The sequence below is a fragment of the Buteo buteo genome, chromosome 6, assembly GCF_964188355.1.
Source record: "Buteo buteo chromosome 6, bButBut1.hap1.1, whole genome shotgun sequence".
In the NCBI taxonomy this organism is placed as follows: domain Eukaryota; kingdom Metazoa; phylum Chordata; class Aves; order Accipitriformes; family Accipitridae; genus Buteo; species Buteo buteo.
Window position 1 is genome coordinate 23,249,622 of NC_134176.1, and position 18,742 is coordinate 23,268,363.

Genomic DNA, 18,742 nt, shown 5'->3' on the forward strand with positions numbered 1-18,742 from the left:
GCTGCTGCACACATAAATGGAAAGGCAGCAATAAATTTACTGCACTCTTATTAGAGTACAACATATACTAAATTAATTGGAACTAACTTGGCCTACAGTATTATCTGATTTTCCATTTGGAAGGTGACTAATTAATTCAGAAGAAAAAAAAAAATCCCCTTTCCCCATTACATTTTTCCTCGTGTTCCTCCGCTTCACTCAACCCACACTCACAGCTTCAGATGTCGAACTGGGTTAGCAGCAACTCCCGGAGGTCACCCGGTCCGACCCCTGCCCGCAGGAGGCCCGATGGCATCCGGCCGAGGAGGGAGCTGTTCACTCGAGCCCCCAACACCCCCAGAGCCGCCCCCCCCGGCAGCCGGCACCCCTCAGCCCGAGGGCACGGCCGGGGGACGGCAGCTCCCGCCGCCACACCCGCCGCCCGCGGGGCGGGGCGGGACGCCGCGCCGCCCCCCGCCCCGCTCCGCTCCGCTGGGGCGCGGGGAGCCAGGCTGGCGAGCAGGCGGGCTGAGGTGAAACCCGGGCCTGGCCCAAGCGCAGGGAAGCGCCCCGGGGAAACCCCTTCGGGCACGGCCTCAAACAAGAGTGCTGCCGCGCCGCGGCGTGGCGCACGCTGCTACAGCTCTACTGTAGGCAGAAAAAACTTGACTGGTACTCAAGTATTCTCCCAATTAGAATCATTACTGCCGCTCACATCTATCCAAGGCAGTTACGTGCTCTTCAGGCGCCTCCTAGCTGAAGCAGTACAGGCATTCCCCTGCCTGCACACGCCCTCCCAGCGGGCAGAAAACCCCTCAGCCAGCCCCCGGTGGGACTGCATGCTCCGTGCATTCTGGCGTTGTCTCCCACGGCAGACACGTGGCCACCGGTGGCTACTCTTGCCCTGCAGAGGCCCCAGCTTAAGAATGAGACGGCTTAAGGCTACTGAGACAGCATGGGACAAATCCACTTTATAACTCAGTACAGCATTGTGTAATAGGACGGTCCTGTGACACAGCAACATTTACGTGTTTCAGTCCATTACAGGTTGGGAGGCTGGCTCCCCTTCCTCATTTTTATTCCTTTTTAACTGACCTCCAGAAAGATGCAATTCTTAGGAGAACCAAAGAGTTGTGTCCCACAGTCCTCAACCCCTCAGAAAGGAGCTGACACCGTTCTGCAGGTAAATTTCAACTAATTACACCCTTTGTGTTTCACATGCTCCAGCTGTGCTGGTTTAGACAGATATTTAATTTACTGCTGCTTCCCATACACCTAATCAAGAAGGCATGTTCAGTTGCCTGGAATTCTGCTGTTTGAAATAAAGCTCCCAGTTGCAGATTGAAGTCATAAATGCTACAGTGTTCCCCTAGGAAAAAAAAAAACAAAACCAAAAACAAGAAAAAAAAACCAAAAAACACCAAAGTTGACATAGGAACCTAATGGCAGAAGATAAAAGTGCCATACGAAAAACAGGAACTTGGTAAACTAAGCTAAACCCTCAACTTCCCTCTGCAGATGCCCTGGAAGAGAGGCTGGCGCGACGGCTCTAACTTCAGCCCCGCTCTGCCTCACAAAACCTGTAGGCAGCCAGGGAAGTTCCCCCCCCTCCGCGGAGAGCAAGGTTTGCTCGCACAGGGTCAGCCTGTCCCTCCTTAGTTCTCGACGCCACTGTTCCTCCCTCCCCGTTCCTCCCCTACCCCCGGCCGACTCCTCGCCACACCCCCAGCGGCACGGTAACGCTGCGCTGCCGCTACCCGCCGCCCCGCCCCCGCGTTTCCGACCGCTACGAACGGCCGCCGAAAGGCCGCCCGCCGCTCCCCGGCGCCTGCGGGACCAGGCCCCGCGGCAGGCAGCCACCGCCCCGCTCCCCAGCCGGCCTCTGCGCTTCACATCGGAAGGGCGGCGCCGCAGCCAGGCCCCAGCGCCCAGCTCGGGGCCGCGGGGCGAGACGGCTGCCGACCCTGGCGCCTCACGGCCCGGTGAGGGCCGGGCCCCACCGCCGCTCCCTGCGCAGTTGGGCGCGGGGGGCTGTGGGTGACGCAGTCCCTGCGCCGCCGCGGGTCCTGGCGGTGCCTCGGTCACCGGCTGCGCCGGGGCCTTCGCAAGGCGCTGTGGGTGTCGTAGGAACAGGCGCCCGAGCCAATAGCGGCCGCCGTCTCGGAAGGGCGCTCTCGCGTAGCCGGCGCTCGCTGGGGCACGCGCTTTCCTTTTGCGATGCGGTTGGCCAACAGGAGGGCGTGACCGACGAGCCATACCTCCCCCGAGCCAATCGGAGCGGGCCATGTAGAGCAAGCCGTTCGGGGGAGGGCTGCGTGTGCTGCCGCCAGCAGTCGGTAGTTGGTCGTCAGCGCGGCCGGCGGATTGGTGGCGGCGGTGGGCGGGGCGAGGAAGCCGGAGTCGGGGCCCCTACGGCGGCGGCGGCGGCCCCTCAGGAGCCCGGCGGGATGGGGCGGCGGGCGCGCCTCGGGCTGGTGCTGTGCCTCGCGGCGCTGTGGGCCGGAGGACTGGCCGTGGCCGGTTAGTACCGGGGTCCCACCGCTACGCGCCCCGCTGGGCCCGAGCTCTGCGGCGGCCTCGCCCCCCGCTGGCCTGCTGCAGGGGAGGGGGGTGCGGGCCGCCGCCGCCGGGGGGTGCGGGCGGTGAGGTGTCTGGGGGGGTCCTGGCGCCCGCACCGGGGCGCGGAGGCGGCAATGGGGGAGGGGGCCCGGCGTCCTCCCCGGGGCTTCGGGGTGCGTGGGGGCAGCCCCGTCCTCGCCGGGGCGGCGGAGGGGAGAGGAAGGGAGCTGGGCTCCTGTCAGCTGCGTGGCCGCGAGTAGCGGGGGTGGCAGCGGCGGGCCCGTTGCTCACCCGGTGCCTGCTGGCTTTGCCTCAGCGGGGGCTGTTCGGTAGGCCTGATGGGGACGAACACATTGCTTAGTCTGGCTCTTGCCTTTAAACAGCTTGTTAGGAGCCTACTTGGTGATGCTTGCTCTGCTCAAAACCGAAGTGAGGCATTTTTTTCCTACCGAGTATGCATTTTCTTGCTGAGGACCTGATAATGCTGATGTTAGCGTTATCAGAACAGTTTTCTCACGAAAATATATATAGAGCATCTCTGGGGCTTGAGTTGTGTTGCTATAATACTTTTGGGGTTTTTTTTTCTGCTTCTTCTGTTATTATACAGCATGGGTTTGTGTGCTTCTCATATGTTGTCATTCACTTCCTTTCGTGGGGTTTCTGCCTCCCACATCCTTATTTCCAGCATGGTGGGTAGGGGGAATGTGCAGTGCATTTATTTATATAGTGTTTCTAAAGCCAGAAAGCACTCCTTTAGCAGGCAGCCTTATCCAGTGCTGCTGGGGATGTGCTTTTAGGCTGTCAGTGATATTGAAGGAAAGTAACTTAACGTTTTCTGTAGAGGTAAGTTCTGTGGTTTGGGGTTCGTTTTCATGTACGCAGTAGGAAGTTGAAATTTCAAGTTACGTTGCTGGAGTTCAGACTGGATATCAAGCACAGTTGTATGAGCTTTGTAGGTAATGTTATAACCTAGCAGGGCACTTCCCAAGGTGTAGAAAAGATACATACAAGTTCTGTGAAGTCAGAGATATGTACCCAGGCTTTGAATGGTGTGTTCTTGCTGATAAGTTTATGTAAAGAAAAAAACAAAGGTGAGATGAGACTGTTCATGTCAGATGAACAGTCTGTTGTGTACATGGAAGTTAGGTGGCAAAATTAAGGGCTATTCAAGTGTGCATCTATGGCTGTGCTGGCACACAACTCTTCTGTCTCGACTGCTTTTCCACTATCACAAAGTTGTGTTTGTGAATATGAAATTCTGATAAGCTTAATTCAGCCTTTAAAAACCATATGTTTAGAGTCAGTTGAACTAATATAGTTACTAGGCCCAAGAAAGCACATGGTACAGTACATGAAGGATTAGGTGCTTTTGCCAAACTTAAAGCGTTACTGTGAGATAAAACTGTTCACTAATATCCACAATTAATTAGGAGAGGGTGTTTGGAGTCCATCTTTTGGCAGCAGATTTTAATAGGAAGGCCTGTCTTGCTCCAATTTTTGTCAAGAATCATTCTGAAAGAAAATAAGTCGTCATCACTTCATCGATGAGTAAAAACAAACAGTTCAAGTATTATATTTCCTGCCTTCAGAAGATGTTTTTAATGAGGATTTTTTTTAGTAGTGAGTCTTTTAACTACAGCTTTAAACTATAACTCTACAGTCATAAACTTTGCTTAAATCAATTTATTGAAAATTTCATGTGAATGTTAAAAAACTCAGGCCTAAGGAAATGGGTGCTATTTTTTTTGAAGATACAATATTAGTACAGAGTATGAAGAAGTTGAATGTTGGGAACTGGGGAAAGAATATTAAGGAGTCCATGGGGAGTTGGCAAAAGCAGCTGAAAAAAGGTAACTGTGTTTTCCAGCCGAAGCTGGCTATCTTCTGCTTATCACAGCAGCGATGGCCTTCTGCTTCTTCTGTTGATCATTCATTAAGAATGTTGAAAAAAATGTTATTTTTTTTCTGATTGCTGATATTATTTTATTCTTGGGGTTTTTTCCCCCTTGTTTGCAGCCTAAGAGGTAGAAATTCTCTCATTCTGCCTGAAGAGAGGAAGTGATTCTTCCTCTGACTATCCTGCACCTTCTGTGGCTAACTTCAGTGATATGCAGAGGTTTTCATATTATCTCATTAACTGGTAGGACAAATGAGCACAGTCATACACTTGTAGGAAACTTCTGTACCTATTGTCTCAAAAGACAGACCTCACTGGCCTGCCCTGACCCTTCTGATTTTACTTACCTAACTGAAAAACATTCCCTAAACTTGTTGCCTGATAGGGAATCTCAATTCCTACAGAGAGAGTAAGTTTTGTAAATAGTTAGCCAGTAATTGGAAGGAGACCGGAAAAAAGACTTGTATTCAGAGTGAGTGTAGACCTATATCTTAATCTTGCAGTTGCACTAAAATGAATATGCTTTACAGATTGTAGCTGGGAACAATTTACTTGCGGCCAAGGATACTCTGAAACTAATCTTGCTGAATAGATACCACTTAAGGATTTTGCTTAACTCACTGCATGTTTTAGAGCTTCATGTAATAGGAATAGCATCTACGCTATAGAGTGTTTCTGTGCTGAATTTAACATTTGAAAAATTGATGAGAAGCAATCTGAGGTAATTTTTTTCTTAAGATTTACTTTTTTCCTGCAAGAATAAGATAAATAGGGTTTGCACTCTCTTTCAAAGTCTAACTAGTCACTTGCATAATAAGAACATTGAAAGAAATAACTAAAAATACCACAGAAAATCTCTGCTGGATGCTTTAAAGCAGCTGTTGCCAAACCTTTTTTGTTCATGCACCTGTCTCCGTAAAAAATTTTTTGAGCATGCCTCTTCAATGTTTAACTTATATTAGTACAGTAGTACATACATGTATTTTTTATATTATGTGCATCATAAAACATGCACAAAACTAGAAAAGAAACAAGAATGAGATAAAGGTAAAATAAACACTGTATTAAGAAAAGTTTTATTTATTAATGGTACAAAAAGTAATTTCTTCCTGCATCCCCAGTGGGTTGGCTAGCGCGCCCCCTGAGATGTATACACCCCACTTAGGAGATCACTGCTGTAAAGCATGCAAATTCTTACTAGTTGCTTTGTTGTGATAGTGTTTAAAGCTTGAAGGGCTTGGCGATAACTCTGATCAGTTAGGGCATTCATCAGATCTTTGGGAAGTTGCCAATTGCTTGCACTTGCTGAATTTTGGGCTATTTCCCAAAGGTGAGTGACCATTCTAACATTGAAACTAATAGTTTTTCTTGTCTGGTAGTAGCAGTCCTTTAGCTTTATAGGCTGTCAGCTGATTTGTTCTTCTAATACAACAAAACTTTGGCACTGTTGGGCTCCCTCGAGCTAATGACATTCTTCCTGCTGAATCGCACTGCATAGCTCTTCTTATTTCTACCCCTCTCTCCGTAGTGCTCTCTTAAAAATGCTAATTCTCACAAAATGGTTGGATCTTTATCCAGCGTATGGTAGGATCTTTTTATCTAGCATAGGCTGCCAGGGTATTTTTGCTATATTTAAATAGACTGATTGAACACTGATCTTTCTAACTGAGGAAAAATGAATACATTTGAAAGCTGATTTTAATTATATATGAAGTGGTGGATGGTTGAAACAAGTGTTTATCTCTATGAAGCGCTTTAGAGTCCTAGCTGGACATGAGGGCACCCAGCAGTGTCTACAGCTCAGCACTGTTTCTAAGTGAAGCATTCTGTACAGCATTGTCAGCTGCTCGTTTCAGCCACAAGTATTTTTGCCTACTTTTTCCTTTTAACATATCATTGCATCTCTGTAATTTGTTTAACAAATGGTAGGAATAACTTCCAATTGGCCTTTTCAGAAGAGGTTTATAGAATTAGGCAGCCTTGGTAACAAACCTAAATTTAAAAAAAAAAAAAGTCAGTTACTTTTTCATTTAACTCTGGAAAAACAAACTAAACTATCAACTTTAATCTCTGAAGCAGGTGCACAAACATGTCATCTGTGACTGTGTTCAGTAGTTGAGGCTTGACTAATAAGCTGTTCTTAGGTCAAACTGTGACCTTCCACAGATCTTTCATTAACACTTTCAGAATAGTTTTCTTAAATGTTTCTTAGAAGTAGACACTTCTATGAGTAGCGGGTGCATATTAGTCAGCAGTTCTGTGAAATAACAAGGCTGTAAGTGATCCCTCCTCTAGTCATGTATAGGTCATCACTGCAGCCTCATCTGCCTAACTTAGAAGGAGGTCCCAGAGCTAAGAACAATTAAACTAATATTTGTTGTTGCTTTAGTGCTGTTTTGGAACTACTTTTTTGAAAACAATTATTCAGGTACAACTTCTTAATAACAAAGCTGGTTCCTTCAGAGAGGATTTAAATGATGCAATAGAAATGAAATCTGTTTATTTACTTTCAAGGAAGAAGAGCATTTAATGAGCTCTACCTTATGTTGCTCAGATGTCCCTTGCCTTTCAATTTAGTAAACCTTTTGCTTTGCCTATGAAGTTACAATAAAATTGTTCCTTGATAGTGTGCATAGATAGTATACCCTATTTGTATTTGTCCTTGTGTGATCTTTTGTTGTAAAGTCAGCCTTCCACAGACTGAAATCAGTTAGCAAAGCCTTTACCAAAAAGCTAAAATGGTCTAGTGCTGTCAGGCATATAGGCTGATTTTGAGCAGACAAAAACAAACCCCCTAGCTGCTATAGCTGTTAAAAATAACATGATGTTTGTTACTGCAGTAACAGGTACTGTATAAGTGCTTTGTATATATTAATAGCAGCATACAAGTTACTGGGTAGGTTAACCCTGTCGTACTTTTCTCCTGCTCCAGAAGCATGTCTGAATCTCTTGACAAGCTCTGGAGTTCAGAGTTGTAGGGGTGGCATTTGGTTTTAGATCAAATTTGTTTAGGATGGTAGAATGTAATTTGTGGGAAACATGGTAAATGCAAATTGTCTTATAGTTTAAAAATAGAAAGGACCTGCAAGTATCCTAAATGCATACATACTTTTACTGTATTTAAAAACCAACTGTTATATCATCTGAAGTGTTGAAGTTCAGTGGTAGAACTTCTTATGACTTATCCCAATCAGCCTTATCTGTTGGATTCCTCGAGCTGGTAAGCACTGTGGTCTCTGCCAAAAATGCAGCTAGCCTTGTTTTTTCCTTATGCCTCTTTTGGTGCCTTTTCCAAAATGGTCTTATGCTGTCTTAGTTGCTACTTCCAGGGTCTGTTTCATTTGGAGTGCTCTTTGATGTCTCCACTAGTTTTTCTGAAGGGCTCTACGTGCTTTCATTTTTGGACCTGTAGGGTACAGCTGCCTACCCACAGTGACTGTTCTAGATCCTGTTTAATCCTGTGTCTGCTGGCAGTCAGACTTTTTGAGCTTTACATCCTCGTCAGCATGCTCAACAGACTATTATCGATTTGTCTCAGTTGCACTGTCAAACTTCTTGTCACCTTAGTTTTGCTCTTACAAGTCTTAGCATTTTTTCTTCTTTTTATTATGCTGTTTCAGCATAATAATGTTTTTACTTGTTCTAATCAAAGGTTATACTTCAAATAACAATGTGGAAATTGCTTTCTGGAATCTGGCTTCCAAGATTAGCCCTTTCATTGCAAATACCCACAGTTGCTCTGTTATAGTAATAGCCTTCAAAACAAGAGCTGATGAAGTGTCATGTTTGTAGTTTGTCACTTCAGAGATGGTTTATCTCAGGTAAAATGCTCTACTTGCATGAGGATAAAAAGCATGCAAGTTTTGTTTGGTGACAGATCCTTACAGAAAGTCAGCAGAGGTCTATAAACTTTTGGAGAGTTTTGTTGGCATTCAGTATTTGTGCAGGTAGTCCTTAACAGGTAACCATAACATACTAAATGGTGTATCTCATGTACAGGGCACTAACTTCTATCAGTTTACATACCTTTTCTAGTCACAGTGCAGGTCTCCGGCCTGTCAACACCTTACTACTGCTATAGGGCATGACACACTCCAGAATCTCAGAAGGGGGGGATTTCTAAATGTAGTAGGAGTTAGTGGCAGCTTTGCTTAGTCATCTGTTTATATTTTAAGCTTTTATTTAGGTTTAAGTGAGTTGTGTACTGGAGAGAGGGAGGCCTGTAGTGTCTTCTTTCAAATGGGGGGGCGGGGGTGTTTACATAAATGAGGTGGTATCAGATACTGATGACTGGGAACAGTCACATTTCGTCTGTGATAATTTTAGAGGTTTTCAGTTAAGATGATAGTACAAACCAGGTTGTTTGAAGCACAGTTAGTAGCCCATTTAAATTACAGAAACAAAGAAAATGAGAGACAACTCTGCAAAACAGTGGTAAAACTGTCATAAATAAGCTTTTCTGATTATCTTCTCCCTCCTCTTCACCTCTATTTCTTTAGGTCTCTAACTAATAGCCTTTCTTCTTTACCATTTCTTCTCTTTGCAGTCTTTCTTATCAAATATCATATCATAGCCCATTCAGATAAGAAAGATGACAATTAAACAAGGCTTGCAGCTCTTGAACAGTATCTTAAAGACAAACTAATGTCTCACATTTCTGAAGAGAGACTTCTGTATAAAGGTTTGAATATGCTGGTCAGGCAAAATTATTGGCATTCTATAAAGCACAATGTTTAATTACAAGTGAGGTGTTATTAATGTAATTTTTTGGTCACTACTGAAGCTGTTTGTACTGAAGCTGATTCAGTGGCTAAAAACTCTAGGTTCCACAGGCCCTTTTCACTCGATGCATACCTTTTTAATTAGTTTAGTTGGACCAGAACAATTCAGACTCGGTAGTAATCTAGAGGATTGATTTGGGTTTTTTTAAAAAAAAAAAAAAAATTCCACACTCTTTTCCAGTATTGGACACACAGTTGTGTTGGCATAATTTAAGGAAGAAGAAACATCTGTGAAACATTTGATTCTTCCTGACAACACCACCAAGGTCTTTCTGAAGTGCATTAGTCAACTCAGTACAATAGAATATTTCAGAACCATGGTACAATATTATAGCTGAACTTATTTTTATTTTTGAGAAGATTACTCATGGAAAAGCTTTTTACTGACTTATAACATCTCTTCTAGATGAAGAGGGAAATCAAGATGAATCACTGGAGTCAAAGGTGAGGAAATAAGTTTCTAGTCATTCTGTTTTTCTTGTGGTGTGAGAGCAAAGGTCTGAAATTCAGAACCATGATTTGATTCCTGTTTTAAACTGTTCTGTAGCTCTTGCTGTGTCATTTATGTCTTCTGTGCATCAAAATAATCAAAGTTGTGTTTTATCTTTGAAATTTTTTTTCCGAAGAACTGAAAGGGATGGAGTCAATGGGAGCTGATAGAGATAGCTCAACTTACTTTTGATGCTACTGTTTAAACTTAGTATGTTAATTAATCATATCTTTAAAAAATAATGGGGTTTTTGCCAGCTGCTGCTCTTCAGTTTCTAATCTTCTAAATTATGTGGCTGCTTTCCTTTAGACTTTATCTGCAGAGGACCAGGTAAAGGACCATTCTACAGGAACTCGAGTAGTAGCAGGTCAGATCTTCCTTGAATCAGGGAAATCAGACTCTCAATCGGAGGATGAAGAGAACTTTCACAGTCAGGAGGAGGAAAAAGAGAGTTCGCTGGAAGAGTTGAACTCTCTAGAAATGTCAAATCTATTAAATAAAGATTTGGAAGAAGCAGAAATACAGAGTCCAGGTAACTGCTCACAGACTTTTGAACAGGTGGCAAAAAAGATGCATCTGAGTAACTTTGAAATAACTAGTGTCTTAACCTTTCTGGAATGGAATGATAATTGCTGCCTTTTCCATTAGAAAGTAACATCAAAAAGTTTTCAAGTATATTGTGATTGAAATATGAGTGGTTATTTTTAGATGTATTTGAAAGGGTTTTCCAAAATTCTTGTTGTTTCCATCTTCTTGGAAAGCTTTAACTATCAAATGGAGAAAGCCCCGATTTCTCCAAATAGGACTCAAGCACGCATACTATGCTGTGTGTATTTATACCAACCGTAGAAGGAGAAATTGCATCAGTATTTCAGCCTGCTTTCTGTTTGCCTGGAGAGTCAGTTGACAGAGAAGGAACAAATTATGATGCAAAGACAAGCTTCCTGGAATAGCATTGGAAGCCTTAGGGCAACATCTAAATTGCATGTAAACTTCAATAAGTTTTTAAATATAGGTAAGACCTTAAGTCCTTGTGCCTAAATTCACAGGAAATTCTAGAGGTTTTTTTTTTACTGCTAATAAAAATATAAATTTAATATGATTTTTTCGACTTGCAGTTAGTAGTGGATGATAACTAGATGGCACAGTTGAGTACCCTAGCCTATGCGGCAAAGACTTTTCCTTTTCACTCATACATAAAAACTAAATCTTCAACTTTACTGAAAAAATATAGTTACATAGTAATATTAGTATTTGTCTATCTTCTCAACTCAGATTTGAATGTCAAAAGAAAACGAGTTATGAAATGAGCTCTGTTATATACTAACTTTCAGTGTTTTCTAATAAGCCTTCCTTATTAATGCAGAACTAGTATACAGTTTGTAAAAACTCAGTAATAGGATTAAATATTGCTGTCAATAGGTGTGGTGGTGTACAGGAAAAAGGTATATAAAATCCACTAAATAGCTTGCTACCGCAAAACAGTGAGTTAAGCACCATATTTAGTCAGTGCAATCTGTTTCAAAAGTAAACTTTAAGATACTTTTAATCTCACATCAGAAAGATGTAACCAGATGGCTTGCTCCCTGGCAACTGAGGTTTTTAACTACACCTGTCAAAGTACTGCAAGTGACTTTCAAAAACCATAAATTTAAGCCTTGCGCAGTTTCTTGAACCTCTTATGAAGTAAATAAGCAATGTGGATGGAAGGATTACTGGTTTTATCTAAAAAGCAGTTCTGAAGGGAAAGTACTTGTATTCTGGCAGGTAAAAAATACTGCTAAAGGACAGCTTTACTGGCAAACTTTTTAACTGAGCGGGACAGGAATCTACCTCAGGTACAGATGCTACAGCTCTTGAATGAGCTACTGGTGACAGGACTGCATTAAGGGAGATTAAAGCTTTTCTAAATACAGTTTGGCTCCTGTGTATGGTCATGAGATTGCATGGAAAAAAATAATATTCAAGTTTCTACATGTATTTTGCAGGACAACGAGCAGAAAAAAAATTCATCTTCAGTAATTTAAAATTAGTACTACTAAGGCTTTTAACCTTCTAAGAAAGAAGTTGTCCTGCTTTCTTCTGATACAGTGGGGAGGTCTTGTGTGTAAAGAAAATGGTATTTTTTAGTTATTTATCTTGTGTTATATGTTTTTGTAACAATCAAGTTCCATGCTAACAATTTTTGCTGAAAACTGCCCACGAGTTTATACAGAGCTGGCAATTCCTGCTGCGGTTGTTTTCCTATTTGGAGGAATCTTATAGTAATGTAACCAATACTTATAAGTAATCTGTATTTAAGTTTCCTGCAGAATAAAGTATGAGATGAGATATAAGTAAATAAGGACAAAACATAATGATAAAATACCATATACTTTATTCAGACATAGTAAAACAGGTAGATTGCTGCTTGCACACTCGGTTTGACAAAAAGTAAATCATTTGCCTCAGTTTGTATTTATCATTCTTTAAGTACATGACAGAATACGTGTGGTGAGCATTTTATCCTGTGATCACATAGCTGTGTTGCTTTAGAGGTTAGTATTTGTTACTATCTGGGGGGAAAACCAGCATTATGGTTGAATTTAGAATTAAAAGAAGGCAAGGGGGAGGACTGGGGCAGAGTCATTTGTTAACTCTCATGCAGAACGCTGTGTGAATGGTTCGCGTCCAATTGCTTTCAATATATGAGACAAGGTACTAAGCAATACAAGTAAAACTTCAAGTTCTCAAGTAGTGTTAGTATCCTGGACCTGGAATTTGTTCAAATGACAGTGATAAGAGGTCCCATCAGTTGTAGTTATGTGTACCCTTAGCAGGAGTATTACTCTGTGGTTAACAGATGTCTAAAATTATTCCAGGCAAATTGCATTTGGACATGTTATTTTTTAATGAAATTTCTGAAAATAACATTTTTCCTTGTGTGTTATGGGATAAGTAACTTGGAGTGGTATGGTGGAGCATCTGCCAAGGAATCAAATTATGAAGAGCAATTTGAACAGGCTAACTAATCCTAGAGACTTCCTTATGCTTCAAAAAATCAAAATGAAATTTTTAAATTAGTATGGTCTCTAGGCCTTACAATTATAGACCCTAGAAAAAAGAACTAACTTTCTCTATAACCACAAGAATTACAAACTTAACTTGAAAAAACACTGTATAATCGATGTTCTCAACTGCATGACTTTGCAAATGTCTTCAAATGAAGCTGAACCCAACTGCTGGATTTAGCTTAGTGAAAGAGAAATTATAAAAGGCTAATTGAAATAATTTCATTTTCAAAAAAGTGAAGATAATTCTTGGTCTTCATGGAAGATTGATTTTATTTAAAAATATTGCAATATTGGAATCAGTAACCTTTGAAGTTCTAGTGCATGAGAAATGATAAATCATGCTGTTCAAAGTAATTTTGAATACAACATAAATATATTGGCGAAGTGAAATAAAGTTTTCAATGTAAGAATTTGCAACAATAGAAAATGACTAGACTTTTAAGTCTTTTCTCACAGTTGTATGTTCTAAGTGTACTTCCTGCTTGATATTCAAGTACTTTCAGTATCACATTTGGGGATGTGAGTGGTTGTGTCATGATTATGTCTAACCCTGGGGCTAAAATGAATATATTTACTGGAATGCACTTCAAGGGTAGTCTTTTGCATGAGGAAGGGAGTGCAGAGAAGAGAAGGTGAAAGGAAGGGCTGTATATTTTGGTAGGCAATGAAAATGTAACAGATTTGCCTTCTCCAATCTAAACAAAAATATTTTCTTTGCCTAGAACTAAGGAATATAAGAAACCACCTACCTTCAGTTTCACTTCCTAATTAAAAATAAGAATAATACTTCTTCAAGTCCTATTTAGAAAAATAATTGCTTTTTCAGGCTTTTGTAAACTAGAAGTTTTACTGAGAACTTGATTAAATGCAGTTCATAGAAATTAAAACCAACATAGGTGCGCTTTCCTATGTGTAGTAGGTGACTTTTATTTGTGGAATAAAGGAAAGCAGTCTAATCCCTGGGTGTGTATTTTCAGTTCTGACAGCTATTGGAGGCACAGCAGATGGTGAACCTTGCCACTTCCCCTTTTTGTTTATGGAGAAGGAGTATGCAGAGTGCACTGCAGATGGGAGGGAGGATGGCAGGCTTTGGTGTGCAACAACCTATGATTACAAGAAAGATCAAAAGTGGGGCTTCTGTGAAAGTAAGTAACCTGATGTCTTGTTCTTGTCCAAGGAATGCTTTCTTAAGCTAGTGTTTTCAGTCTTCTTAATGCCCCTTATTTCAGGGTCTAGAAGTCCCTGTCATATATTAATGGCCACTTTATACTGTGATGTACAAGTAATTATAAAGGCAAAGTTCTCATGATGGAAAAGATTATAATGCAAATGCCACTTCCCAAAGCTGTTTGGGAAATTTTGTAGTGGAGGCATCTATAAAACTCTTAGTTTCTGAGTCTGTAGGACTATAGAGGTTTGACAGTGTTTTCCCATTATACTCGCTGATTTGTTGCACAAAGGCAACACTTCTCTAGGAAACGTCCTCCTGAAGGAGGAACCTTTCTTCCTTGCACAGCTTGCTTTGGAGCAATGAAAAGAATATTTTAACAGCAAACTTGTACATGAGAGACATCACATGAGAAGAAACTGTCTACCAAGATATCCAACACCTTGAGACAGCTTTTTGTAATCACTTGGGTTGTTTGTTGGTCTTCAGAAACATATTTCTGTCTGTATTTTCCCTTCAGAACCAATAGGAATTTTGAGAGAATAGTCTTGAGCTGTGTAATTGGAGCTCTTGATGTACTTTTTTTTTTTTTTTTTTTTTTTTTTTAGCTGAAGAGCAGTCTAATAAGAGAAGGCAGATGCAAGAAGCTGAGGATGTTTATCAGACTGGAATGAAAATCCTTAATGAAAGCAGTAAAAAGGCTCAGAAGAAAGAGTAAGTCTACCTCCTCCACCCCCACAAGACAAGGATAACATGGCTGGTCACTCTGGCTTAACTGAAAAATAACTTAAATGAGTTGCCCTGGGACTTTGCACTTTATTGGACTTAGCATCAAACTATGCAGTGATAGTACTGAAAATAAATAGTAATTTCAGGGTATTTAGAAAAACAAATTTATTTCTGCTTTCCTCTGAATCCACGAAAAATTGTATAACATTAATTTCTGAAGAGTGGATGTCAACAAAACATTGACTTAATGCAAGATGGTGCTGCAGTTCTCTAGCCACAATATATATGTTGCAGCTGCCCAGAAAAAAAACTAAGAACATGATACAAGCTATTTGTCTCTTTTCAAATGTTTCTTACAGTCTGATTCTTATTCTGCTTCAAAGATTAAGTGGGAAAAATCAACATTTCTTGTCCTGCTCTGTTTTTGTCCCTGCTTTCTGGTGTTTTCGGTCACCATAAAAATAGTGTTAAGCTTAATCTCAACAAATTGTTAAAACTCTAATAATTAACATTGTATGAGAGAAAAGGGGAGTACTTGTAGACAAAACGAAAAAAAAATAGAGTGTTCTGTTCACTCTGGTCTGTTTACTTTCTACTCTGTATATATCCAATTACTGATGAAATAGTTCTCAGCTTACCACTATGATTAAGAATAGCTATGTTAATTTAGAACTCCCTGGTACTCACGTTGACAACTTCATCAGCAAGTGGTGACTTCACACTGCTGATTATTATGTGAGCGCTATTACCGTGTTAAACTTGTTTGTGGAAATACGGAAGCGTATTTCTACTTTATGTATCAGGGAAACTGAAGCACAGCTAGATGTTGTACATCACACCTTGGCAAAGACAAAGGGAGACAGTATCTGTTAGACTGACTAGTATTCCTTTGAATAAAATAACGTGGGAATTATAAAACAATATTAGATCTTGTTTCTCGAATACTTTACACTTTCTTAGAAGATGAAATTATGTGAGGAACCAGCTGTGCCTTAGCCTGTCCTAAAGAAAGAAAACAAGACTGAGTATAGAAAGGAGGAGAGGTAAAGAAAAATCTTGGAATGCTATCAAAGGTCCATGAGAAATCAAGCTGAAGCATGCTTGACAGTACTGTGTTATGATGTTTAAGATTACAGTTTTTTAAATTGCTGTGAAACCGCCTGCTGTGAAATTACTTTGGAGGACTACTCTAAGTTCTGAGGCTGAAATAGAAAGGGGAGTTTCCAAAGAACTTTCTTATTGTTAGCATGACTGTTTCATCACAAAGTTGATCATATATGCAGTTGTCTTGGACCCAATGCTTAGTGTTTTCATTGGAATGATTTTGTACTCAACAATCAAAGAGACTCCACAGTCTTTTTCAGGCTTCTTTTTTCTATCATGATCTGTGAAGCTGTCAGAGTAGTCATCCTACTGGATACCTAGTACAGGACTTAAAATTGTTGCTACAAAAATGTGATCATTTGACATTAAACTTTTCATATATCTTACAGAGGAGGAAATGCATACTGCTTTGCATATGGAGTAGAGTGAACGTTAAAATCCAGTTTGTGTATTAGCTAAATTGTATGAGTTATTGCATAGATTGACAACTTGGAACTAGAACAAATGACTGTAGGTAGATGCATTTGTAGAAAATAGAGGCTAAAACAGAGGATCAAAACACCTCCCTAGAATCTTCAGGTTTATGAATGGAATCTGCTTCTTTGCCTCAAGGTGACTAAGAAATTGTTTTCTTTTAAGAGCGTATCAATATCTTCTGAAAGCAGCTGACATGAATCATACCAAGGCAATGGAGAAAGTGTCTTATGCTTTGTTGTTTGGGGATTACCTGAAGCAGAACATCCAGTCATCAAAAGAACTATTTGAAAAACTAACAGAAGAAGGTTCCCCTAAAGGACAAATGGTATGTATGTACTTAGATTCTACAGAAGTTTTTATAGGTTTAGAAATTGTTTTATAGATCATACGTCCTCTGAGGTGGTTTTATAGATTGTTCTTGCATCCAGAATAGAATGAGAACAGTAAGTGGTATCTGTTGCCTGGTTAAAAAAGACAGCAGATAAGAGTGCTGCTTTTTTAAATTGTTTGAAAACTTTTTGTAAAACATTTGCTTCAGGCTCTGATTCAAGTAATGCATTTTATTGATGCTTGCCTAATCATCTCCTGATCCTGACTACACATTGCCTTTCTTCACCTTTTTAAATTTCACCAGTGCCTTGCTTTGATTCAAAGATTGTCCCCCAAATCTTTCTGCTTTACCTGGCTTCTGCATGTTGCTAGCATTACTAGCAGTAACAAATGGCATCTGCACCCTCAAGGTAAACACATGGAAACAGGTCTTCTCTTTGAGTTTAAAAAAACAGCATTAAACTGCCAGTAATACATTACGGTGGCGGTCTTTTAATTTAATTTATCTGTTGTATGACTGACTAGGTTGGATGTGTTAAGTCAAAAAATGGGTAGATACAGGTGACTCCAGCCAACAAATCTTCTCTGAAACTCTGTGTTACTTTCTTCTTGTGGTTCATGGGGGATGTTGTGGCTTTTCATCTGCAGTTTTATCTTTGAGACGGGTAGATGTACACACACACACAAGTTTATAATCTAGGAAGTCAGAAACTCTTAGGAATCTTGAAAGCTGTTTAGTGGAATGGGACTCACTTTGTCCATGTGTCTTTGAACATTATAGAACTGTTTGTATGTAATTGTTCACACGTAACGCCCACATTTTATGACAATACAATTTTAATGTCTCAATATCTGCATACATTTATTGTTTGCTTCTCTTTTGTTTTGGAAGTGTCAGCTTCTTTAGGAATTATCTAGTTTCTTTTGGCTCTTTGCCTACCAAGTCTCCTGCTGTTCCATGTTTAATGTTGGAGTGCTGCTTTACCATAGAAAGCAGGAACGTGTTTTTGCTAGAGACTTTGTCTCAGTGAAGACCTTGACTTTTCTTGGTCTAGAATTCAATACTGTCTTCATAAGGTGATTTTTTTTTTTTTGGTGGGTGTGCTTTCAGAATTGCCTAGAATAGTCTTAGAAAAGTAAAATACAGCCACTTTGATATATATATATACTGTTATCTTCTGTGCTACTAGTTTCTCTTTTGAGCCACACAGCTGTAACAGGTGTTGTAGAGCAGTAATTATGTAAATTTTAAGAATAAAAATAACTTCTGAAAAATCCTCAGCCAAACAGCTTTCTGCATTCTAACTGCTTATATTTGTAGTCATAAATGCAACTAACCCATGGCAGAACAGATGCAAAATAGTAAATTCATAGGATCTGTTAGACAGTAAATCAAACAGACTCTTATAGAGAAGGTCGTGGTTCATGTATGTTTGCACTGGTGTATGATACAAATAGGATACATGAATAACCTGACAGATGTTGCTAATCTTCACTTGAGGGTCTTTAAACTGGTATACTTTTACTATTCAGGACCTTTAGACCTACGCTTGGCATTCAAGGAAGTAGTAGTTTTTTCCTTGCATTCGATCCGCTAGACTGAATTCTGGTGAAATGTATTTATGTTAGTCTCCTAGGTAACTGAATAATTTAGAAACTTCATACTTCAAAAGGGGCAGGGAAGAGCTTTAGATATAGGAGGTACCAAAGTGAAGGTAGAGCTTGGCATATTCTTTGCAGCTTTGGATTGTTGTTTGACTTCTTTATACTTGTGTATTCCAGGAAAACTGGTACTGGATTTTTCAAAGGATGTGCTGACAAACTTTATTTTATTTCTAGGCTCTTGGATTTCTATATGCATCTGGTCTAGGCGTCAATTCTAGTCAAGCTAAGGTAACATAGAAATCTTCAGTGTGTGCTCTTGTATTTTATCTTGGAGGCAGAGGTTAAATAACCACTGATTTTGTTTTAAGGCCCTGGTGTATTACACTTTCGGAGCTTTAGGAGGAAATCTGATCGCCCATATGATCTTGGTAAGTAAGATAGTTAATAACTTTACACATGCAGGAACTTTTTTATACTCTTAAATTTTGAATGTAAGATTTGCATTCATGTGAATACACTGTCCAAATATTAGATCGTCATGCATACCTTGGGTAAGCAATAGTATCTTCC

At 40.6% G+C, this 18,742-nt stretch overlaps 1 protein-coding gene across 2 annotated transcripts in view; it reads left to right on the forward strand.

Annotated features, from left to right (window-relative positions):
• The first annotated feature begins 2,314 nt into the window (after positions 1–2,314).
• SEL1L (SEL1L adaptor subunit of SYVN1 ubiquitin ligase) overlaps positions 2,315–18,742 on the forward strand; it is a 36,643-nt gene continuing 20,215 nt past the window's right edge. Inside the window, exons 1-8 of one of the 2 annotated variants that reach the window (XM_075030035.1) lie at positions 2,315–2,499; positions 9,623–9,660; positions 10,016–10,238; positions 13,737–13,904; positions 14,536–14,641; positions 16,400–16,562; positions 18,407–18,460; positions 18,541–18,600. In XM_075030035.1, the coding sequence (XP_074886136.1) occupies positions 2,427–2,499; positions 9,623–9,660; positions 10,016–10,238; positions 13,737–13,904; positions 14,536–14,641; positions 16,400–16,562; positions 18,407–18,460; positions 18,541–18,600 (885 nt within the window). In that variant the 5' untranslated portion in view covers positions 2,315–2,426. The remainder of the gene's footprint in view (positions 2,500–9,622; positions 9,661–10,015; positions 10,239–13,736; positions 13,905–14,535; positions 14,642–16,399; positions 16,563–18,406; positions 18,461–18,540; positions 18,601–18,742) is intronic. The other variant, XM_075030034.1, reaches the window with a different exon arrangement.